General features: G+C 37.3%; 1 protein-coding gene across 1 annotated transcript; it reads left to right on the top strand.

Annotated features, from left to right (window-relative positions):
- Positions 1 to 1,868: 1,868 nt before the first annotated feature.
- Positions 1,869 to 25,210, top strand: LOC127425085 (visinin-like). The gene is made up of 4 exons (XM_051670726.1): positions 1,869 to 1,929; positions 5,875 to 6,257; positions 22,946 to 23,057; positions 24,481 to 25,210. Exons 1-4 carry the CDS (start codon positions 1,890 to 1,892, stop codon positions 24,630 to 24,632), a joined length of 687 nt encoding a protein of 228 aa, XP_051526686.1. The 5' UTR covers positions 1,869 to 1,889; the 3' UTR covers positions 24,633 to 25,210.
- Positions 25,211 to 26,587: the final 1,377 nt, after the last annotated feature.

Here is a 26,587-nt window from a genome sequence, read left to right as displayed (position 1 = left end):
GGCAGGATATACATGTATGGACATCTTGCACAGAATGTAATGTAAAGACAGCTTGCATGGTATGTCAACAAGAAAAATTTAAAACTTGACTTTGGGCTCACAGCAGAGAAAAAACATGGAAATCTGTGTATGACAGACACTGGTTTTGGCTTAATGGGCCACAGTTGTGGGGTAAATGGCGGGCCAGGGGTGGATTTGGGCATAATAGCAGCTAATGACACTCAGAATGACAAGGTGTAAAATCTCCCAGTACCAAGTAATAGCTCACAATACAATAAAGCCGATGATTAGTAAAGTCCAAAGCATTGTAATTAAAACAGTCTGTTATTGTATCAGTTGCAGCGCAGGTTGTGGAAACATAGTTTGCAGGTCAGAGGTCACTTAAATACATTAAGACGCTGTCAATCTGATCAGCATGCCTTGTGGAGACCATTACCACTTAACTTAATGAGATTTATGAAGACCTGAAGAAAATCCCTGTGTTTCTGACACTGACAGTTGACATCTACTCCTTAGAGTATTATTAAAGATATTATTAAAGGAATATTCCGGGTCTAATACAAGCATTTGTGGCATAATGTTGATTACCACAAAAATGTATTACGATCTGTATCTACTTTTCTTTAAAAAAAAAAAAAAGCAAAAATTTGGGTTACAGTGAGGCACTTACAATGGAAGTGAATGGGGCCAATCTGTAAATGTTAAAATACTCACTGTTTCAAAAGTATAGCCACAAGACATAAATAATATGCATGTTAACATGATTGTAGTGTGATAAAATCACTTGCTAACCTTTTCTGCGTAAAGTTACTCTATATCCAATTTTACAACTTTGTGACCATGACAACATAACATCATAAAGCCTAAAACTCTAAAATGATGATATAAACAACTTTACAGCTCAAATAATACACAAGTTTTAACAGAATAATTAATGTAACTGCTTTTATAAAATTATGAGCATCACATTTCTGCCTTTTAACCCTCCAAAAATAGTCCCCATTCACTTCCATTGTATGTGCCACACTGTAACCTTGATTTTTGCTTTATTTAAAGAAGAAAAAGGATGGGCCAATTTCTTTTTATTTTTTTGGTAATCAACATTATGCCACAAATGCTGTCAGTTGAGCTTAACTTAAATTGAACCTGGAATATTCCTTTAAGTTTTACCAGAATTACTTTTTGACTTTAAAGATGGATAGCTTTGGCAAATAGCTTTAAAATAAAATGACTAAAACCACAAACAACTTGCTCCTTAAATTGCTCATAATTTGCTATAATTTGACTAATAAAACAAATATACAAAAACATTTAGAAATCTGTTAGTGTGGACAAACAGTTGGCTTTTTTATATATCTTGTGACATCCAAGAATTTGTACTTTTTAAATATTTTATATGTGCCATTTATTTTAAAAAGGGTTAAAGTGACTACAAGGAAGAGGGGTTAAAACACACACACACACACACACACACACACAAAAAAAAAAAAAAAAAAAACACAAAACTGATCCGATAAAAAAAAAATCTTGTGTAATTGACTTAACCCAGTATGTTGAGGTAGCCACCTCTTTCAACACTAGCTCATCACGGGGTCCTGGGTAGCTCAGTGGTAAAGACGCTGACTACCACACCTGGAGTCGCAAGTTTGTATCCAGGGCGTGCTGAGTGTCTCCAGTCAGGCTTCCTAATCAACCAATTGGCCCAGTTGCTAGGGTGGGTAGTTGGTTTAACCTCCTCGTGGCTGCTATAATGTGATTCTTGCTCTCGGAGGCAACTGAGATTCATCCTCCACCACCCTGTTTGAGGCAAGTCACTATACCACCACAAGGACTTAGAGTGCTTTGGGAATTGGGCATGTGAGAAAAGGGGAGAGAGAGATCACTCTACCATGATTACTTGCCCCTTGCTACTTTGGGAAACGACTATAGGTAAGAATGTTTTTGCTATTTATACACACATATGTATTTTTGGTCATGTGGTTTCAAACATCTAATTTATGTACTTTGCATATTTGTGCTGGGTTGCATTTATTTACATTCATTTATCAAAGAGTACCAGTCAATGGCCAGTCAAAAGCATCTAGTCAAAAGTGTGCTTTTTTGAATTTCTTATATTTGTTACTTTTATTTATATTTATGAGCTCTGTCCAAATCTGATAATGGTTTGAAAAAAAGTTACAGTTACAGACTAAATCTCTGATAAAGTTTGGCAAAAGCTCTTGGATTTAAATACTTTATTTTTCCCTGTAGTTCATTATGTAATCATAACCACAAACATTTAAAGTCACAGAAATTTAGTAGTTTAAGGAATAGATCATTAAAAAAAGATAATTTTGTCGTAATTTACTCACTCTCAAGCAGTGTTGGATAACGTTATTTTTAAAAGTAATTCATTATAATATTGCGTTACTCCTTAAAAAAGTAACTTAATTAATTAAAAAGTACATAGTACAACATAGTAAACAAACACATATTTAGAAAGTAGGTCTTCACACATCATATTTATAATAAAGAATCAATAACATGAATATGCATGATTAGTTTTTCCATCAACATGGCAGCCAGTATGAATAATGAAGAATATCCACTGTCTTACCTAAAGCAGCAAAGTCCAACACTTGAACCTGCATCATATATGTCATCATGTGCTGTGCCCATCGACAATGCCAGAGTCAACTTAAGATGTTTTTCAAAAGTCCGTACAAAATTCAGTGGGGAATGCCAGCCTAACATGTTCAAGGAATGTGTATGTTAATAAAATAATATTTTTCACTTAAGTCATCTCAGTGCACACTTGTTTTGAGTTGATCCATGGTGCGTACAGATGCCACTGGTTGATCGCATACAACTTCAAAGGCGCATGTTGATACAACTTGAATGGAATCGTTTCTTGGTGTTTTATTCTCATAGTTTTCAGAATTCCCAAATGTTCTTAAATGCTGACCATGTATTTAAAAGATCTTTTTTTGTATCTTGTGTCAGCAGGTGGGAGTGGTCATTTATTTATTTTGCAGTTCTGCACGTTTCTCTCCTATTTAGCTCTTTACAGTCTATATTTGCACTTTGAATCTTCAAGTAGTAACCAGTACATGGTGCAAGTTATGGTACAAGTAGACCATAACTTATGTTGTTATACAACAATAAAAATGGTTTTGTGTAAAAGACAAAAACTGCTGCTCTATCTCAATCATTTTCTGCCATTTTGCCTATTACTTGGGTGTGTCACAGAGACAAAGGTGATGAAACCTTGAAGAAAATCTAGGCTCTTGCCATGTGTAACATACAGTAAAAGTAGAAATTTTGTTTTAACCTGTTTTTGCATTTGGGTACTTGGATTCTCCAAAATGACACTTGGAGACACTAAAAAAAAGACCCTTTGCCTCTCTTTAGTTGCAGTTTAGTAGCTTCTGTTTAGAAAGTTATAGAGGAAAAATGATATTTTTCTAGTATTTGCTGCCCCCTGATGGAATCAACCAAAACTTTCAGAACTGAGCTACACCAAGTAGGTCCTGAATAACATCCTTTATTTACAGTATGCAAAAAAGAAAATCCAAAAAGTGCCTATTTATTGTGAGATTTTTTATAATATTTTGAACATCTACAATAATATTTATTGAATGTTTAACATATACATTTTTTATTTGAGGGGTTGTCTTTACAAAGAGACCAATATTTTGCATTTACTCCATTGTATGTGTGTAAGGTGAGCGTTTAAACTTGGGTAGGACAGATTTAGGTGGAAATCCAAAAAATGGGGCAAAGTTTAAGAGGTTAATGCTACCAAAATGTCATAAATTTTGTTTCATGAATCAAACTACTTGTTTAATATAAAACAAAAATGTAGAATCTTTTTAGAAACTAAGACATTTTCTCTGTGTACACAATCAATGTAGAACGTTGCTCGGAGCGAATGATCCAGGGTCAGCTTTTCTCATCCCATTTTTCTAGTTATGGGAAGCTGTAACACGGAGTAGTTCGGCAGAATAAGTCCGTGAATTGAGCGAGTATTTCACCCTGTGTATCATGTCGTGGCCAGTGGAAGACTAGTCTTATAATCCCTCTGCCTAAACGCGTTTACTAATTTACTAATGTGTATTAACACATGAATCAATTGTGTTTCACTCAACCGAATGATGACCTCATATTACGCTAAAACACGCTTGTATAGCTAAAGTGTTAGCGAATTGATTGACAGGTGATGTCTGTATCTAAAACGTGATTGGCTCTTTTACCTACAAGGCAGGACGTTCTTTCTACATCCATTGACTGTTGGGTGATAAAGCTTCTTGGTTGGGCGTTCCAATTTCTCCCATTCATTTAAATAGAAGTTACTCATCTCTGCTAAATAGTCTCTGGCCTCACAACTACAATGCCCATCATGCACTACGTCTCCTCCCTGAAGTTTGCACACATTTACTCCTGATTTCTCACAATACAGGGAAAGTAGGTGTACAAAAGCAACACATTACTTTATTTAAAAATTAACTCCGATATTATGGTCTAAAATGAAAATAATATTGCATTACTTTTCTCGTTACTCGAAAAAGTAATCTGATTACAAAACACGCGTTACTTGTAACGTGTTACCCCCAACACTGCCCTCAAGTTGTTTCAAATCAGTATGACTTTCTTTCTTCAATGGAAAACATGGAAGAAAGAAAGTCATACAGGTTTGGAACAACATGAGGGTGAATACATTATGGCAGAATATTCATTTTTTTGGGTGAAAAAAAAAAATGGAATGTGAGCTACAGGTACGCACACCAAAATCTGATTAACTATGTATAGTAATAATTGCCATTTCAATGTTGTTTCCAGGTAAAAATGTAGGAAGAATATTTCAAATTGCCATCTTTTTTCCTTTCTACTACACAGGTAGGAGAGGTGTGATTTTATTTAGTCACAGTTCTTCTCTTCCCAGTGACATTCTTTCATTATTTTCTTAATTTTTTTAGAAACACAAACAATAATTTCTCAGTAGAGGTTATCAGAGAGAAACTGATTGCCACACTAAATTGTGCAAAATTTGAAGCATTTTATACTACTGAAAACAATCTGCCATTAACATGACTAATATTCAAACTGTGAAGATTTAACTTTCAAGCTAAATGGAATCCAACTAGTCCTTCATAAATAAATCAAGATGAGATCTTTTAATTAGATATTAGAATGGACAAATTTCACCCCAAAATAATAATATTAATAATAATAATATTTTTAATTTTTTTTAATGAAATTAGATTATGCATTAAGAAAATTATTTAATTTTAATATTTCTATTGTAATGTTAATTTCATGACTATAATTTTTTTTAGGAAAAATTATCATTTTTGGGGTAAAATATGACCTTGACAGGTCTTGTGAGATTCTCCATTTGTTGGCCAACTCATGCATTATTAAATTGCAGTGATTTCTTGAATACAAATGGCTCTTGAACTTTTAATGGCAATTTAGATTTTTTTTAATCTTATTTCATCTGCCATCTGTGAATGGATTGTGCATTCGCTCACATTTTTTTGAAAATCTTTAGTGCCATACATTCATTCATTCATTCAGGGGCGTAGATTCCAGGAGGGATTGGGGGGGGGAGGTAATTCCCCCAATAATCAAAACAAGCAAGGATTATTTATACCATGATCAATGGAAACGTAAATACTTCATGTTGAAATCTCCACAATATTCAAGACAGATCTACACCCTTGCATTCATTCATTCATTTGTTCATTTGTCTTAGCAAGTTTGCTGTGCTATTTTACAGTTTTGTCTTGACACCCTGAGCTTGGGACACCCTATGAGACTAAAAACCCACCTGATCCTTACCAAGGACAAACTTCAAACTTATTGGTGAAGAAATTTATTTTTGTTCCCTCAAAGGCCATGGAAACTCACAGAGTGGAGTGGTCTCCAGAGAGATCCTTGATGATCTTAAAGTGAGTACCAAGTTCACTGAAGCCGAGATCACACAGTGGTATGAGAACTTCCAGAAGCAGTGTCCTTCAGGTCGTATCACACTAGCGCAGTTTGAGGAGATCTACAGTCGATTTTTTCCTGACAGCGATGCCAAGACTTATGCCCAACATGTTTTCCACTCCTTCGACATCAATGGTGATGGAACATTAGACTTTAAGGAGTACATTGTTGCTATGCACATGACCTCCTCGGGGAAGATGGCTCTGAAGCTGGAGTGGGCCTTCTCTCTGTTTGATGTAGACAAGAACGGCTACATAACAAAATCTGAAGTGTGCGAAATCTGCCAGGTAAGACAATGATAAAAGAGAATACATACAAGAACAGCTGCTGAAGGAACACAGAAAATATAAAAATATCTTTAAAACAAAATACATTTACTAAAAGCTGAAGTATGTAACTTTTTCTGTGTTAAAATACTTTCTTCTATCCCAGCTTAATATGCAGAGAAAACTACAGTATTAGTAAGCCATTCATAGATTAATTTACTCAAAAACTATCAACCTTTTTCCTGGGGGTCTTACTGGGGAAACTAAAGATGGGTGGAACTTCCACCGGAAGTTGTTCTACAGCATTCTCTAGCTCTGGCTGCAGTCATTGTAGACCCTGTTTACAGCTGGTAATAAGATGCGTTTCGGATGATCCAATCGCAGATGGTCAGCGTTAAATATAGTTGTAAACGAGGTGCAAAATGTTTTGTGATTGGATCACAAAAAACACATACAGAGGCTGTCAAAAACCACATCGCATTTGAGGTTTAAAATGGTGTCCTGATGCGTCCCGGACAGCAGCAAAGCACCACCTCTCACCAGTCAATCACCTTCCGAACAAATGTTTAAACTTACGTGCGGATTTAAAAGGAAATAACCATCCGATTGGAAAACTTGAAAAAACGATTACATACCCAAGTATGAGAACTTCACGGCTCTTCCTTGGTGTGTCTGTCTGATTTGTACATGCAGGGTGACAAGATGACAAGCACATACATCTGAAGCTGAACTAACACAGGTACTCTACTTAAACAACCAATAAGTTGGGGGCGGGCCTATATCTTTGTTTGAACAATGGCAGATGGGGAGGCGTATTCATAAAACTGTTGAAAACAAAGTTTATTTTTGCAGTTCCATTTGATGGCACTAGTGGCGCAGCAAAATCGCTAGTTTGAACATCCTGACTGGAGCAACACAGCAACATTGGCTCAACCAATGGTGTGAGATTGGGGCGGGACTACTGTTTGAGAGTTTTTGGTAAACCTGCTTAAAAAAGGTTTTTAATAAATATAAATACATGAGAGGTTCTGTCAAAGTAGTATCATACAAAAGATTGCATTGGATTTATCCTGCCAAACATGTCTTGGAAAGATTTAAACTGAACATTTCATATACTTGTGAATTCCAAACACAAGTATATGAAAACAAACAAATAATTCATTTGTTTTACCATTGTATTTATGCAAGATTATTTTTGGAAACTTGTGTGATGATAATGTTTTATTTTATTTTAAAGATGATATTTTGAGGGAGCCGCGTGACGCCATGCGAAGGGCAGACGTGTGAGAGACAGCTCTGCGCACTTTGCTAATTTTTGTAATTATTTTCATGATATAATCTGGTGAAATTCGATACACCCAGTTACACATTTGCTGTTTGAGGTAAACATGGCAAAGAAGTCAAAATCATCGGGCTCTGGAGACATTAAAAGACACTTACGAGTTCAAGATGAAAGCCCAGACAGGACTGTAGACCGGGGACTCGATTTGGATGGCGCGGCGGGAGAAGGAATCCAGCGTCAGTTGTCCAACATGTCGGTGATGTTGACGAAGGTACTTGCGGACTTGGAGGATTTCGCTGTAATACGTCGATCGATTATGGCGATGGAGAAAAAATGATCTGAGTTAGTCACAAGAGTGACAGATGTTGAAAGACGAATCGATTACTTGGATTCATCAGAGAGGGAATTAACCGCTAATCTGCCCGCGACCAAAGTTGATTTGGAACGTGTTCTTGAAAAGCTTGAAGATCTTGAGAATATAAGCCGCAGGAATAACATTCGAATTGTTGGAATGCCTGAGCATGAGGAGGGCAGAGATATGGTGAAATTTCTAGACAAGCTTTTTCCGAGTCTGCTCGACATAACAGGCCACAAGATGGAAATTGAGCGAGCTCACAGAGTCCCAGCTCACAGATCTGCAGAGGGAGAAAGGCCCCGATCGATTCTGGCCCCGATCGATAAAGATCTCATGTTGCGCCAGGCGAGGAGCAAAGGAAAGCTTTCTTGGAAGAATTACAATATTTTCTTGTTCCCGGACTTTGCGAACTCGACAAGAGAGAAACGCATGTCCCAATCAGGCAATGTCTTTTATTGAAACAACGGGTGAGTAACCATTGGGTGTTTTTCTTGTGAGTGGATTGACTCACTGTACATACTCTGGCTTTCGGAGGAAGCTGGGAACCATTTTTATTTCTTTTTGCGTTGGCTCTGCCGAGCGGCGGGAGTTTGTTTTGTTTTGTGGATTAACACTTAAAGAAACTTTTGCATTGACGGAAGATCACATTTACAGTGAAGTTCCCGGGCAGATTGAGAATAGACACTATGGATGACCGCAAAATATCTACATGCTCACACAAATGATGTCTTTTATAAAGTTGGCAGACTGTGTAAATCATGTGATATACTTTTTATGTGGCCTCCGAGTGAATTGACTCTTGACCATCCGAGGAACCGGGATGCGAGTTTCGTTTCCTTTTGTGCTGGTTCCGCCAAGCAGTTGGAGCTTGTTTTGTTAAATAACACTACTTCGGGACAGTTATGGATGAATCTGTCAGTTCCTTGTGCTTATGCCTCCTGTTGGCTGGAGTATGATTTGTGGAGTGTTTTCGTGGGACATTGGAATGATTACGTCATCTGCTGCATTCATCAGCTGGCTCACTGAAGATTTGTTTGTCTGTCCGAGGAAAATGAACGGCTTTATATTGGCTGGAATTTGTTTTGTGAAGGAACACACCTTCGAGACATTTCTGTGAATGAGTCTACACGTTCTTTGTGTTTATTCTGCCTATTGGCTGGGGTTTGTTTTACAAAATATTTGATGTTATGTAATTTTGCCTTACAAATTTGTGAGGCAAAATTTAGCAATCTGATGGCAAAGTTGTCACGGGGGCTCACGTAGGTGTACACGGACTCTTTGAGTTTAAAGGGATTGATGCTAGTTGGCGCTTTCGTGCGCGGGGTTAATGCACACGTTTTTCTTTTTTCTGTTTGTTTTGTTCGGGGGGAAGTTCGGGGATTTATTGTTGCATTAATGTTGAAATGTGGTCTTCATAATTTTGGCACACAATTTATAATTTCTATTATATCAAAATGTAAAATGTTAATATGAGTGTACTATCTCTCTCCACATAGAATGTGAATGGGTTGGGGCACCCCATAAAAAGAAGGAAGGTTATTTATTTTCTTAAGCATAAGAAATATGATATAGTGTTTCTTCAAGAAACGCATCTTTCTCTGCAGGAAGCTGAAAAATTTGGGAAGATATGGGGTGGACATGTTTTCTTTAGTGTTGGCTCAGGTAAGAGCAAGGGAGTCATTATATTGGTAAATAAACATCTACAATTCAAATGTCTCAAACAGTTTAATGATAAATTAGGAAGAGTCATTATTGTTTTAGCAGAAATTCAGGGGCAACGTCTGATTTTGGCTAATATTTACGCACCTAACACTGATGATCAGGGCTATTTTATAGATCTTGAAGGGATGTTGCAAGCCGCTGGCACCCCCCATTATATAATATTGGGAGGAGACTTTAATCTTTTGATGGACTCAGTCCTTGATCATAGTGAAGCAAAAGTGTGTAAGCCCCCTAGAGCAACATTGATGCTTCACAGGATGTGTAAAAATCTTGGTCTTACAGATATTTGGAGATTTTGAACCCATCTGGTAGAGACTATAAATTTTTTTCATCAGTCCATAAGATTTATTCTAGAAAAGATTTTTTTTTTTTTATATCCAAATCCCTCATTTCATCTGTTGTTGATTGCTCAACTGGAAACATTTTAGTCTTGGATCAAGCCCTGGTGGGTTTAGAGGTGTTGCCACATATAGAGAAAAATAAATCATATAGTTGGCGCCTTAATGTACCCCTTTTGCAAAATCCTGATTTCCAACAAATGTTAAAGGCTGAAATCAGTGTTTATATGTAGACCAACTGGTCCTCGGTATCCTATGTGGGCATGGCTTGGGAGGCACTTAAGGAGGTTCTTAGGGGTCGGATCATACAGAATGGCTCATTCATCAAAAAATCCAAAGCACGAGAACTCGTGGAGTTGGAAGGAAATATTAAAAGTGCCGAGGCAGAGCTGAAGCGCCGTATGTCATCTGATGGCCTCAGAGAATTGACCCGATTGAAATATAGATATAATACTATTTTGTCGCAGAAAGTGGAGTTTTGGTTATTCAGGGCAAGACAGTCATACTTTGAGCCAGGGGACAAAGCATGGAAGCTTTTGGCTAGATATATAAAGAGAGAGAATCTCTTTCTATCATTCCCTCAGTGAAATCTGCTGGTGGTGAAATGTTTACCTCAGCCATTGATATTAATAATGCCTTTAAAGAGTTCTATCTTGATCTTTATAGTTCCATGTCTTTGTCTACTGATGAAGATATTATAAACTTTGTGGAACCATTAGATCTTCCTAAACTGAAGACTGAGCAAAAAACTCTCTTGATTCTGAGATAACCTTGGAGGAGCTTGACGAGGTAATTAAGTCCCTACCTACTGGCAAGGCTCCGGGGCCAGATGGTTTTGCTGCAGAATTTTTTAGATCCTATGCTACAGAACTGGCTCCACTTTTGTTAGAAGTTTATACTGAATCACTAAATAATGGAAAGCTTCCTCCAACCATGACACAAGCCCGGATCAGTCTGATTCTTAAAAAGGACAAAGATCCAAGCGAGTGTAAAAGTTACCGTCCAATCTCCCTGATCCAACTAGATGTAAAAATTTTGTCAAACATTTTGGCTAACCGATTAAGTAAGGTTATGACATCTCTTATACATATAGATCAGGTGGGGTTTATTCGGGGCTGCAGCTCTTCTGATAACACCAGGCGTCTCATCAATATCATGTGGTCAGTAGCGAATGATCAGTCTCCGGTCGCTGCCATCTCACTTGAGGCCGAAAAGGCATTTGATATGGTAGAATAGGATTATCTTTTTAAGATTTTGGAAATATATGGGTTCGGGAGTACATTTATTGGTTTGATTATGTTACTTTATAGACACCCTGTAGCAGCGGTACAAACAAATGGATTAATTTCAGATTATTTTACTCTGGATAGGGGCTCTCGGCAGGGTTGACCTCTTTCCTCATTATTGTTCTGTCTTGCCCTGGAACCATTAGCAGCCACGATAAGAAAGGAGGATGATTTTCCAGGGGTGGTTGCGGGAGGTGTGGCGCATAAGCTTCTGCTTTTCGCAGATGATATTTTATTATTTGTCTCTGAACCTACCAGATCTATGCCTTGCCTCCACAGAATTATTAATTCCTTTTCCAAGTTACACATGACCAATTGACTTTGTCAGGATACAAAGTCAATTGGTCTAAATCCGAAGCTTTGGCTCTGACAGCGTAAGTGTTAATTTTGACCCTTTAATAAAAAGTTTTTCGAGCGATGTGGGCAGGTGGGCTTCATTACATTTATCGATGATTGGGAAGTTTAATGTTATTAAAATGAACTGTATTCCAAAATTACCTACCTGCTACAATCTCTCCTTGTAGATGTCCCCCTCTCTTATTTCAAGCAATTTGATAGCATAGCAAAGTCCTTCTTTTGGAATGGTAAACATCCCAGGTTGCATTTTAATAAGTTACATAGGCCAATAGACAAAGGTGGGCTAGGCCTACCCAAGATTTTGTTTTATTACTATGCGTTCAGTCTAAGACATTTGGCTCATTGGTCACTTCCACCTGAGAGAGCCCCTCCCTGGTTTGTTATTGAACAGGCAGTTCTTGCCCCTATTTCGCCATTACAAAGCATCTCTATCAAATTAATCGGAAAAGTTACACCCATTATTTCGCATTTACACTCGGTATGGACTAAAGTGTCCAGATTGTTTAAATTGGACACTTATTTAAATGTTGCCTCGAGCATATGGCAGAACTCAAGATTGTGTATTGGCAAGTCCCCTTTCTGCTGGCCAGAGTGGATTGTGAGGGGACTTGCTACACTCGGTGACCTATATGAAAGTGGAGTGTTGAGATCTTTTGAAAACTTGGTCCAACATTTAGGGATCCCCAGACCTCAGTTTTTTAGGTATTTACAACTGCGCCACCTGCTTTGTACTATTTTTGGGAGTAGCACACACCCCCCTAAAGAGGCAAATGCTTTGGGAGAGGTGATTGTGGCTTTTGGAAAAGGTCATGAGACATCAGTGTATTACTCCCTGTTAATTCAGGGTCTGGGGGACGGAGCCATAACTTCTCTCAAGAGAGTATGAGAGAAAGATTTCAACTTGGCATTGGAGGAAGGAGTGTGGGCTAAGATTCTTAAAAACGTTAAGTCTGCATCTAGACTCAAGATGGCGCCGAGTATGGCTGCTGCGTTCTGAGCTCCAACACAACACTGCAGTTTTTTGTTTGTTTTGTTCACAATTCTATGTTTTTTTTGTCTTGGATTATGTCTGACTTATTGTCTATGACAGACAAACACTTTTGGACATTGGTTCTGCAATAGCACACCGAAAACCAGACTTTAAATTCCTTCAGCCATCGAACCCGCAGGGATCTCCGTGCACCGAGCGGACAGAGCGAAAGACCTCTCAGGTAAAAGCAGAGGTGGTGGTGTATGTTTTATGGTCAACAAATCCTGGTGTGATCAGAGGAACGTACATTCTATCAAGTCTTTCTGGTCTCCTGATCTGGAATTTCTCATGCTTCTGTGTTCACCTGAGAGAGCTCTCGCGGCCGAAGCTACAGAGGTTAATTCACTCTCCGTCTCTGTAGCGGATGTAACCCGATCCTTCCGACAGGTGAATATCTGTAAAGCCGTGGGTCCAGACGGCATTCCGGGCCGCATCATCAGAGCGTGCGCAAACCAACTGGCTGGTGTTTTTACGGACATTTTCAACCTTTCCCTCTCCTTGTCTGTGGTCCCCACATGCTTTAAAATGTCCACCATTGTGCCTGTACCAAAGCAATCCAAAATCACTTGCTTAAATGACTGGTGTCCTGTTGCTCTGACCCCCATCATCAGCAAATGCTTTGAGAGACTAATCAGAGATTACATCTGCTCTGTGCTGCCTCCATCACTGGACCCATTGCAGTTTGCTTACCATAACAACCGCTCCACTGATGATGCCATTGCATCTACAATACACACCGCTCTCTCCCACCTGGAAAAAAGGAACACATATGTGAGAATGCTGTTTGTAGACTACAGCTCAGCATTCAACACCATAGTGCCCTCCAAGCTTTATGTGAAACTCTGGGCTTAAACAGCTTGCTGTGCAGCTGGATCCTGGACTTCCTGTCAAGCAGACGCCAGGTGGTTAGAATGGGCAGCAACGTCTCCTCATCACTGACCCTCAACACTGGAGCCCAGCAGGGCTGTGTTCTTAGCCCACTCCTGTATTCCCTGTACACACATGACTGTGTGGCAACACATAGCTCCAGTGCCATCATTAAGTTTGCTGATGATACGACGGTGGTAGGTCTGATCACTGACAATGATGAAACGGCCTACAGAGAGGAGGTGCTCACTCTGACACGCTGGTGTCAGGAGCACAACCTCTCCCTCTACGTCAGCAAGACAAAGGAACTTGTAGTGGACTTCAGGAGAAAACACAGAGAACACAGTCCCATCACCATCAATGGAGCATCAGTGGAGAGAGTCAGCAGCTTCAAGTTCCTCGGTGTCCACATCACTGAGGAACTCACATGGTCCGTCCACACTGAGGCCGTTGTGAAGGCTCATCAGCACTTCTTCTTCCTGAGATGGCTGAGGAAGTTTGGAATGAACCACCACATCCTCACACGGTTCTACACTAGCACTGTAGAGAGCATCCTGACTGGCTGCATCACTGCCTGGTACGGCAATATCACCGCCCACAACTGCAAAGCCCTGCAAAGGGTGGTGCGAACTGCCAGACACATCATCGGAGGTGAGCTTCCCTCCCTCCAGGACATATATACCAGGCGGTGTGTGAAAAAGCTCGGAGGATCATCAGAGACTCCAGCCGCCCAAGCCATGGGCTGCTCTCACTGCTACCATCAGGCAGGCGGTATCGCAGCATCAGGACCCGCACCAGCCGACTTCATGACAGCTTCTTCCCCCAAGCAATCAGACTTCTGAACTCTTGATCTCTCACGATCAATATACATCAGCACTGCACTTTATTAATCTTATTATCTCACACTGGACTGTCTTAAATTATATTCTCTTTTAAATAACACACTGGCAACCGACTATCAACCGACAGCCTGAATGTCAATACAGTACAATACAACCTACTGTATATTTTATATATACTATATATACTATTTTTATTGTATAATGTGTATTCTATATTGTGTGTGTATTCTATATTGTGTGTATTGTATACTGTACAATATTCTATATTGTGTGTACTGTATACTGTATATTATTATTTGTATATTGTGTTGTAATTATGTGTATATTAGATATGTAAATTGTGATGTGTAAATCTGTTTATTGTAAATTGGTATATGTCTCATCTATGTCTCATCACTGTCATGACTGCTATGTTGCTCGGAACTGCACCCAAGACTTTCACCCACTATTGCACTTGTGTATATGGTTGTGTGACAATAAAAGTGAAGTGAAGTAGAGATGCAAGGGTGCGTCTTATATAATTAAAATTTTGCATAGATTTTATTGGACCCCATCTAGACTGTATAGGCTTGGTCTTAAAGACACACCCACCTGCTGGAGATGCCAATTGGAGGATGGAGACATGGCCCATGTTTTTTGGTGGTTTGTCGAGATCCAGAAATTCTGGTCGAAGGTTCAGAATTTTGTGTGCAACGTGGTGGGCACTTGGGTTTCGTTTTGCCCCAGAATTTGTGTTCTGGGCGATGGGGCGGTCATCGGTGTGGGGGATGGCCATATAGAGAACTGGATTCTGACCTGTGTGATGATCGCCAGGCAGGTTATTTTGAGGGGTTGGAGGTCAGCTGGTGCGCCCCCATATCCGGAGTGGTGCACGGAGGTGGGGAGGGTGGCAGCTTATGAGGAGGTGTCATTGGGAAGATGGAGTGGCTTGGATATGTTTATATGGAAATGGGGCAGGTATTTGGAGTTTTTGGAGGGCTCTCGGGTGGGGTGTGTAATATGGTTAGTATGATTATTATGTGTGTGTATGTATGTATGCATGTGTATATATATGTGTATGTATGTATGTTTGTATATGTATGTATGTATATATATATATATATATATATATATATATATATATATATTTTTTTATATATATATATATATATATATATATATATATATATATATATTTGATTTTTATTTCTATATATTTACTTATGTTTGACCACAGGGTTGCTTTTTGGGGGGGTAGGGTTGGGGAGGGGGAGGGGGGATGTATCAATATACATTGATTTTATGTATATATATGTTTTGCATTTCATTGTTATTGTATGATTTAATAAAAAAATTTTAATTACAAAAAAGATGATATTTTGAAATGTAAAGAAGTATATATTGTATATTTATTAAATTAATGTTTCGGGTTTAATACGGGTTGGGCTCGATTTACAGCATTTGTGGCATACAATTATTTCGACTCATCCCAAAGGGCGGGGATCGGGGTTGCAGTGGGGCGCTTGCAGTGGAGGTGAATGGAGCCAATTTTTTGAGGGTTTAAAGGCAGAAATGTGAATCACCATTTTTAAGGTCATTTTAGGGATCACAGCATTATGGTGTCATGGCAATGAAATTGTAAAATTGGATATAACTTTTCACAGAAACGGTAAGCAATTTTATCACACTAAAATCATGTTAACACGCATTTACGGATTGTCCCCGTTCCCTTCCACTGTGGGTGCCTCTCTGTGGCCCAGATTTATGCTTTTTTTCTTTTCTTTTTTTTTTTTTTAAAGAAAAGGAGGAAAAAAATTATGCCACGGATGCTGTAGATTGAACTTGGTTTGTATTGAACCCGGAATATTCCTTTGATTTCACTAGGCATATACAATATATACATAAGAAAAAATGACTGTAAACCAAATTTCTCCCATTTTTTAAAAGACAAATCATATGTGAATCATATTTAAACTTTTGGGGGGAAAAAAGCACTGAAAACATGTAAAATCATGAAGGAACTCTGGCAATGTTAAAGATGTTATTATTGTAACTATGTGCAAATAACGATTTTCTAGGTTCTAATGACATTGGAAAAAAATGGGGGGGGGGGGGGGTCTTTCTTTCTGTCTTTCTTTCCCTCTCTCAGCCATTCTCAAAGCACTTGCCAATTTCCCTATACAGAATTGTATTAATCAATAAATCAGTGATTTACAATAAAAAAAAATAAAAAAAATAAAATACATTTCATGCCGCAAAAATTTACCTTTAAAGGAGTAGTTCACCCAAAAATAAAAATTCTGACATTTACTAATTTATTTACCCTATCTCGTGTTGTTCCAAACTCATGACTTTCTTTCTTCCGTGAAACATGAAAGGGGGAAAAATGCAGTGAAAATGAATGGTGACTGAGGCTAACATTTTTGGGTGAACTATCCCTTTAACTAACAATTTCACATATATACTAGCAACACTTTTTTGTACATTTTAGTTTATTTGAGAAGTGAGATAAAGCTATTCCATTCAAATTCATCAATGCACACATCAACAATTTATTAATGATAAGCTCACTTGAGTGCTGGAAATTAAAAGGAAAGTTGAGAAATTGTGAATTGCTATTATGAAGTTCCTGGAAGAAAAAAAAAATCCTTTAAAGATCCTCCAAAGGGCCAGTTAAAATGTCCTGAAACCCTTTGCAAATTAATTAAGATAAATAATTTGAATGTGTCTCAGACTCAGAGTCAAGTCCTTTTTGGCAGTGATGATAAACTGAAAAGAGCATTTGACATCAAACCTGACCTAAGATCAATGATAAGAAGCATAGTGTGACATCACACTTAAGCCCATACCCTATAAGGAGGTATTGCAGAGAGAGGGAGAAAGATGGGTGGTGGTGGGTACTGTGAGAGAGATAAGCTTCTCAATGTGCAATCAGGATTTAAGACCATGGCTGCAGGGGGATTCGATGACATCCCAATTGTTAAGCCTTCTTCTCAGAAATGGACGATCAAGGTTCTGATATTGTATAGAGCTGTTGCAATTCAGATGAATAAACAGCTAAATAAAATCCCTTATATATGTTACACCATCTGAAAACAAATCAAACTTTAAAGAATAAACTACAGTGTGACTATCTTGGCCAATGCATTGCAAGTGTTTGGTCCCTATACTGAGGCATACAATGCAGTTACCTTTAATGGCTGTGCCATTAAAATTGACGTTTTTATAATTCAGGTATATGTTGACAGTTTAAAGGGTTAATTCACCCAAAAATAAAAATTCTCTCATCATTTACTCACCCTCATGCCAACCTAGATTTGTATGACTTTCTTTCTTCTGCTGAACACAAATTCATATTTTTAGAAGAATATCTCAGCTCTGTAGGTGAATGGGTACATTTTGTAGTCCCAAAAAGCATTTAAAGGCAGCATAAAAGTAATCCATATGACTCCAGTGGTTAAATCTATATCTTCAGAAGCAATATGATAGGTGTGGGTAAGAAACAGGTCAGTATTTAATCATTTTTTACTATCAATCTCCACTTTCACTTTCACATTCTTCTTCTTGTTTTTGGCAACTCACATTCTTTGTTCATATCGTCACATACTGAGCAGGAAGAATTTATAGTAAAAAAGGACCTGAATATTGATCTGTCTCTCACCCACACCTTTCAAATCGCCTCTGAAGGATTTAAGGATTTAACCACTGGAGTCGAATGGACTTTTATGCTGCCTTTATGTGCTTTTTGGAGCTTCATAATTTTGGTACTCAGATATTGTTCTAAAAATCTTTGTTTGTGTTGGCAGAAGAAAGTAAGTAACATATCTGGGATGGCATGAGGGTGAGTAAATGGTGAGAGAATTTTCATTTTTGGGTGAACTATCCCTTTAACTTACTTATAGTTCACTGTTGTGCTTCTTGCGGCAATGATGAGAATGCAACGTGTACTTGCGTTGTGTTATGAATTGTGTTTAGACACATTTCGGAATGCAACAACGAATCAAATTGAATGGTCTTGTGTTCAGTTTTAGGCCTAAGTCTTGCATGACGTATGAAAAAAAAAAAAATGGAGAGTTAACATCAATTTGTGGTATTAGTTCAAATGTTGTCCCAGTCCCCATGAAATCAAGTGACATTCCCATGTCAAAACCTTCTTTGGGCAGTTTTAGTAGTATAAAAAATGGTCTAAAATTAAAAGTTGAGAGTTAGTAAACAATCAGTACGCTTACACGCACAGTAACGCTGTCAGAGTTTTTTTGCTTTAATGTTATATTTTGGCCACTAGAGGCCCTCATTGTGTTTCATTTCAGTTTCCCGCCATTGTATCATGTTATTGTTTTCACATGTGCCTCGTTCTGGGCTGTGTATTTAAGCTGATCACTTCCTTTTATTTCTTTGCTTGGTTATTGATGTTCCTAGCCAGTTGCTGCCGTAAGTCTGCTCTAGTTCTAAGTCCTAAACTTTGAAAGCCTTTTGGATGGTTTTTTTCCTCTGTGTTTATGTTTGCCGTTTTTTTCCTGAGTTCTTGGAAGATTATTTTTTCCTCAGTGGTGGAAATTAAGACTCTTGCGCCAGAGACCCATATTCGAATCCCGGCTCTGACAAATGCAAATATTTAAACAACTTTATAGCTCAAATAACACTTGTTTAAACAGAAATTATTGTAAGGGCTTTTATAGAATCATAAGCTTCACATTTCTACCTTTTTGAAACACTCCAAAAATTGGCCCCATTCACTTCCATTGTAAGTGCTTCACTGTTACCTCATTTTGTGTTGTGTGGGGTTTTATTTTATTTTTTTTTTGTCTTCTGTGTTTGGAGACTCGAATTGGTGTAAAGCCTGGAGAACAGTGGATACATTTTACATCAATAACAAAATAATGGAAGTTTCTTTTAAAAGAATGCATAGAATATATTCAGTAAATCATGTGCTGGCGTGTTTTAAACCGGATATTGATAGACTTCTGCGACTCCTGTAAAAATGACAAACCATTTATTGTTTCATTTGTGTGTATACAAAAATATTATGGGTTGATGTGGAACGTTTAATTATGCAAAAATTGAACGTTGCTTTACAGCTGAGTGGAGCTGACATAATGGTATACTTCAAAGACCATGGAATTGATAAAGAAAAAGCATATCTTATACAATTGTTAATTCTAATGGGTTTCACATTCATAAAATGAAATGGCCTGACTTCAAACCTATTTTTTTTTCACTTTGAAAATTATTTCAAACAATATTGTAGTGTTCTGTACAAATGTAAAGGTAAAAAAGGCAAGTAGAGCCTGCAGTATTGTAAGCAAGTATGATATTGTTACATAAGTGGCACTCAGTGACGTGCACTTTTTTTTTTATTTTTAAATACTAATTTGAGTATTTAACCATTTTCTTGTATATACTGTACATTTTTCCTTTATCACAAATAATAGTCTATTCTGTTATATTTCTCACAAAAAGCACCATGGTAATACACTTGTTTATTTTCAGACATGGCCTGTGATAACCCCATGTTTATGACATGTGTCATAGTAAAACCATGGTTGTTTTTTTTTTTTTTTTTTTTTTTTTTTGGGAGTACCATGATAGTATCATGAAATATGAACATGATCAATCATTCAGTACCCTGGATTACCCTGGTAACGTGGTGCACCGTGCGAAGGCGCGATGAGGGTGCAAGCGTGAGGCGATCGACTGTGTTCTGCGAATGCTACAGGGTCCTTGAATGACGAATAACATGCAAGTAAGGGCAGCCGGTGGAGTTTCTGGTGCCCCCCTAGGGAGTTGGTGCCCTACGCAGACCGCGTAATATGCGTATAGGGAGCGGCGGTACTATGGTAGCCTAATGGTATTTTTCTAAAAGCGATTAGTCTAATGGCTTATTAATTTCAACAAACCCAAACTGGCTTTGGCTGAACCTGACCGCTTCTTCAGTTTGTCAATATTCTACAAAAGATTAATTTATATCACTGAAAGCGACGCAACCACTCCCATTATGATTAATAAATGTGTCTACAGTAGTGGTACGTGATGTTGGAAATGCAGTAGCAATTGAGTATTATTCTTTTGATGAACTTACAACACAATACATCAAGTGGACTTTTTATCTGACCTGTTACTCGTCTGAAGTAACGGCACTTCGATGTTCCGGGGTGAATTCAAAACTGCATTTTTTGCTTACTTGAAGGGCACTCCTGCAGGAGGGGACGCCACTCGAATGCTCGTTCAAAATGAAAGTGAGAAAATGAATCTTTTCTCGGGAGGGCCCTTACACAAGACTGTTAGCGAAGGGTGCTAAGCCATGTTTCCTTCAGAGTACCCACTTCAAGGTCTCTGCAGTTCGTAGAGGGTATAGGGCATAGGGAGGATTGCGACTGGAATCCACATCTGCTTTAGCGCGCGCTCTTAAAGGCACCTCCGCTTAATTTTCTTTAATACGCCCACGATTTACAAAGAAATCTCTTAACACATTATTACTGTTATTGTGAGATTTATGAGATTTTAATTTAGTTATTAAAATTTCTCCCCTTTTTCTGGATGACCAAAAGGGCTACCTTTTAGATTTGTGAATGAAAGGGGCATGGCCTTGCGTCCCTGCTGCCCCCATTCTGTGCACGTCAGTGGTGGCACCCCCTTCCTCTTTGTTTTAATTTATTGTACTCTGGCACCTGTTTAGTATTTGTGTTTTTGTTTTGCTTTTTCAAACATTTGAATGTACAGTTCTCATTGTTCTTGATTATAGCAATTAAACAACAACAACAACAACAACAACAAACAAACAAACATGTGTAGCCCGATTTTTCTAACCTCGCGTTGCTGGAATTATTTGCACGAATTAGTGGGCCCACAAGGTGGCAAAACTCACATTTGAGCCTCTGCTGTCACGAAGAAACACTAGAAGAAAACATAATCGCTGGTAAAAAACAGGAGATGAAGCTAAAAACAACAAGTAGATATGCACGTCAACAGTGCATGTGTGAGGAGGTCAGGAGATACCTGCATTTGTATAACTTGAGTCTTAAGGAATATAAAGACATCTTTATGGGTCTAAACCATGGAGCAATAAAATAGGTCTAAACTCCTGATGAGAAATTGTCCAGCGTCTCATAGCAGTCATAGCACGCATGCGCCAAACGCTCACACCGTCAAATGGAGTAAACTTTGACAGGCTGGCGTTCTACTGTACGCAGATGCTGAGTGTTCGTGTCAAAATCGAAGTATACTTCGGTTATAAACTTAGTTATATTGAGGTGATACGAATCAACAAATTTGTCTGAGTAAACAAATTTCCTTGGGCAAGCAAGTTAAACTTTAAGAGAGGAGTAAGACATAGTATATAGCACTTAGGCTGTACAGAAAGGGAACATGAAGGGATGTGAGGTCAGATAAATTTAGCACATAGCCCAAACAGAATGCTTTAAAACTGAACTCAGCATGGATTACAGATGAAAACAACAGATTTAGAAATGTGTCTTTGTGCATCATGGGATGTTATCCCAAGAGTGGGCCCATGTAATGGGGAAAAACAATGTCACCACAATAAATATAAAATATGTAATAAGTAGTACAGCAACCATGTCCCTGAATGAACTTACACAAAATGCCATGATATTGTATGTTAAAGGAATAGTTGTATTTATGTATTCACCCTCATGTTGCTCCAAACCCATATGAATTTATCACTTTAGTGGAACACAAAAATCTTAGGCTAACATTCTTCCTAACATTGCCTAAGTCACCATTCACTTTCACTGCATAGAAAAAAGATGCAATGAAAGTGAATGGAGATTGAGGCTAAAATTCTGCTTGACATCTCTTATTGTGTTCCACAGAAGAAAGAAAGTCATAGGGGTTTGGAAAAAACAAGAGGGCGAGTAAATTATAACATTTCATTTTTGTGTGAACCACTCCGCACAAGTTCTGCAGTCTTCAGCATGGCTTTTGATAGCGCAGTTTTTGGTAAATTCACACTGGAAATGCATGCAATGTGCAATGATGTGAGAGGATACCTGGGTGTGAGTGGGTGAAAAAAAAAAGAGAACTGAGTATCATCTGCATAAGAATACTAGAAAAAGATATGAAAGGTGATAACTTTACTAAGTGATTTAGTATAAGAGCAGAATAGAAGTCCTAGTACACATCCCTGAGGAATGCCATTGGAATATTTAATGTACAGCTGGATGCATTTTTATGTCAGCAATGACATTTCTGTATTCTGGATCAGGCCATGTCTTCTCTCAGATTCCTTGCTAATCCTTACCATTATGAAATGACATTACCATACAAATAAATTATATTGTTGTAACCCAGAATAATCTCTATAACAAAATGTATTTAAGATTTATTATAAATAATATGCAATGCAGCTGTCAGTAATGTTGTAATGCATATGTCATATTGTTTTAGTGCATAGAAAGTTAGATTCTTTACATTTTATGGTTTTTATGTGTATGGTATTAATGAAAACTCAAAGGTTCAGATTTATTTATCAGGTTCCTAGTTTCTCAGCATGCCATTTGATGACACCAGTTTGACACAACACCCTTTCACTTTATTCAAGCAATCATTAAAGCTTTATAACCATAAATATATACATTTATATGCATTAAATGGATATGCATTTGAGCCAGCTCTCTCTCATTTACCATCAGGCCATTTTCAAACTCATACCCAAAGAGAAACATGCAGAGCTGCCCAGTGATGAGAACACACCAGAGAAGAGAGCAGAGAAGCTCTGGGCCATCTTTGGCAAAAAGGACAATGGTAAGAGAACATAGTTGGGTAAAGAAATTATTTATCATTATTTTTATCTTGCTTTCCAGGAAAATATCTAAACATCTTTGAAACAAGATAAATGGACTTGACATAATTGTATAAGATGAGACTGGAACCAACTTATATATATTTATTGGTAAACCTCACTGAATTATGCTTAAAACAAGAAACATGAGGTAATTGCCAATGTAATAAGAAAAATGGCAACACTTTAAAGTAAGGTACCATTTGTTGACATTAGTGAATAATACTTTTACAACATTTACTAATCTTTTTTAATGTTACTTTCAACATAAAAAGTAATACATTTTTAAAACCAAAAGTTGTATATGGTAAGTAAGGGATAATGTACAATCAGCCAGTTGTTATCACACAACAAACCCTGACAGGGTTAATGGGTTTATTGTGCGATAACAACCGGTTGACTTTACATTATCCCACTTATTACACGGCTACTAACCAAATAAATAAATGCATGGAAATAAAATATTGATTTGCGTTGAAATTATGGAATTTGAGAAGAAATGGCTGAACCCCTAAAATCCACCTCCGGTTTGCGTCAGAGTTCTTTTGGTACTTATTTTGTGAAAATGACTGTCTGACTTCTCATTAGTCAGCCTATTACAAGACTATACTTGCCAAATAAACAAATAGATGGGCATGGAACATTTATTTGCATTGCAATTATGTAATTATGTGAGAAGTGAAATAAATCGCTGAACAGCTGAAATTCCACCTCCGGTTTGCAGTGGAGTTCAGTTGTTTATTTTTTAATTAATGAACATCTGACTGCTCAGTATGCATCTTATTACAAGACAAATTGCCAAATAAAGCAAAATAATTGCACATGAAACATTGATTTGTTTAAATTATTTTATTAGCTTACTTGTAGAGATCGTGGAGTGATACGGATAGCAGGAGAGATGGCTCGCAGCAGACGCAGACCCCGGATGAGTGGTCTGATATGTGGAGCCACGGTTGTTACAGAGTAATAACAGACTTCTAGATGGCGCCATTGACCAATCAGAATAGAGTATTCCAGGCCGCCGTGTAATAACATTAGTTAATGCACTATGAACAAACATGAACTAACAATGAACAATTGTAATTTTATTAACTAACATTAACAAAGATTAATAAATGCTGTAAGAAATGTATTGCTGTTAGTTCATGATACCTAATAATGGAAACTTATTGTAAAGTGTTACCAGAAAAATAAACTTAATTCAAGAAATAAGTCTTAATATCTTATGCAATGTTGCTTCTCACGTAAATGTATCTTGTTTTAAGCATGTTTAGATATTTTACTGGAAAACAAGACAAAAAAATAAAAACAATAAGAGAATTATTTTTGGATCTTATTATCATACAGACTACATGAACAAAGTCATTTTTTTTCTCACACATGCAGGACGAATCGCAGAGGGGGAGTTCATCGAAGGCATATCATCAAACGAGGCTGCATTACAGCTTATTCAGTATAACAAAATCATGATGATTAAAATGACAATTCCACCATGCCTGATTTCATGGATGTGTACATTAATTGTAAATGAACTGTGAAAGTTAATTAAAGATTCACCATTCTTAATGTGTAACCATTGTGTTGCAAGGCTGGATAATAGATGTGTACTGCAATTTCAACAGTAGAGTAATGTAATAATAGATCCCCATTTTAAAAAAATAGACAGTCGTAGTAATATATAGCAATTGTGACTGTAACTTCTTAGTTAAGGGATTTAATCTGAGTAACTTTCACATAACTTGAAGTGATAGGAAAAAGATGATGTTATGTAAGTCATTGTTTTAATGTGCTGTTAAAAAAGCACAACTTGTACACTAAGGTGCAAGTCTGTATGTTATTCGCCCAGAGTGCACCCTTAAAAGTGAGACTTAAAACTTGAAGCACTGGTTCCATACCTAAATGCTTGACTTTATTGAACTGTTTTCACCCATAGACCTACTCGACCCTATAAGATAGTGTAAATTCAGTTTGTGTACACACCTCATTATTCCAGTCTATTGTAATATTTGTAAGACTTGCTGTTGTGTGTCCAGTAGGACACTGAAAGGCATTATAACTGAAATCATTAACATTAAGCTCCCATTCTCTATTTTTGTTTCAATTGTCTGATTAACCTCTCATTCATTCATGTTTATTTAATTTAGAACTTTTGATTGTTGTGTAATATAAATGTTTCACATTAAGAAATTGTGTCATGTCATGGTGTGTTAATGTCATCCAAAAACACACAATATTGCATATTGTACTATATTGCTTCATGTTCACATTGCATAACAGTTGGGTAAAGATGTCCTATCACAAGGATATTTTCAAAACAGATTATTTTTTGTTAGTTACTGGTTTGAATATTCATTTTTCAGGAAGGGTTTGAATCTGTTCCATTTCCAAATGGAAAAAAATGACAAATCTACTTTTATTATGACAAATTAATGTGTTTTTAGTTCTTATATGATGTGTTATGGCTACCTGACCATGCATCAGTCACATTAAGAGAGCTTTCACAGTACTAAGAAGAAAAGTATCTATCCTCTCTTGTTTGTAATTTTGATTTTCTTTCTTACTGTTTTTCACTCTCTCCATCTCTCATTTGATCTGTCTCTCTTACTTAGGAGATTATTCACATAATCTTCTGTCCATTTTTTGAAGCATCTGTCTAGAGCTGCTGAAATTCCTCTGTTTGTTGTAATCACTCCTTCTTGATATACTTTGATTTTATCATATTTTATGCTCTGTGCTCTTATTGAAAAAACTAAATATAATGAAGTGAAGAATGAGGGTATAGACTGACGTAACCTACAGAGCCAGATGTCATCCAATTGTGCCACCCTGACAAACTCAATGTACAAAAGTTCTCAGAATTCCTTGCGCTAACTCTCTTCCCCTGTCTATCACTTTGTTTCCCTTAATTAAAAGAATGGGACCCACTTTATATTAGGTGGCCTTAACTACTACTTAATCATTTGATACAATGTACTAATTATGTACATTCATGTTGTTGCATTGTAATTACATTTAAAGTACTTGCATTTAATTACATTTGTAGTTACAGTTAACTTTACCCCTAACCCAACCCTTACCCCAAAACCTAACTCTAACCCCTAATCCTAACCCTAACCCTACTCCTAAACCTACCCATACCTCAACCTCAGTAGCAGCAAATGTGGGAATTTTGTAGAACAACATGTAGTTACACAGTAAATACATAGTCTTGTATGTATTTAATGTTAGTACATAGTAGTTAAGGCCACCTAATATAAAGTGTGACCAAAGAATGTTTGATGGAACATTTACAGGACACAAGAATAATAAACCAGACTTCTAGTAAATGGCACTAGAGTACTAGAATTTGTTGAATAATAAGATGATCTTAACAGTAAAGATGTAACAGTAAAAAAAAAAAAAAAAAAAAAAATTGATGAAGCAATTTAGTCTCTTAAGTTTTTATCTTTTTATTTATTCATTCATTTATTTTCTCAACTTTTCGTAAAATTAT

The sequence above is a fragment of the Myxocyprinus asiaticus genome, chromosome 34 (genome assembly GCF_019703515.2).
Source record: "Myxocyprinus asiaticus isolate MX2 ecotype Aquarium Trade chromosome 34, UBuf_Myxa_2, whole genome shotgun sequence".
In the NCBI taxonomy this organism is placed as follows: Eukaryota; Metazoa; Chordata; class Actinopteri; order Cypriniformes; family Catostomidae; genus Myxocyprinus; species Myxocyprinus asiaticus.
Note: the sequence above shows the minus strand (reverse complement) of the source record. Positions and strands in the feature narration are given on the sequence as shown.

What these genes read in the sequence shown, in the direction of transcription:
- LOC127425085 (XM_051670726.1), top strand. Translation starts at nt 1,890, where the DNA reads ATGATTACTTGCCCCTTGCTACTTTGGGAAACGACTATAG. An exon ending in ACTTTGGGAAACGACTATAG is followed by an intron (nt 1,930 to 5,874) that starts GTAAGAATGTTT and finishes GTTCCCTCAAAG; the next exon opens with GCCATGGAAACTCACAGAGT. An exon ending in AAGTGTGCGAAATCTGCCAG is followed by an intron (nt 6,258 to 22,945) that starts GTAAGACAATGA and finishes ATTTACCATCAG; the next exon opens with GCCATTTTCAAACTCATACC.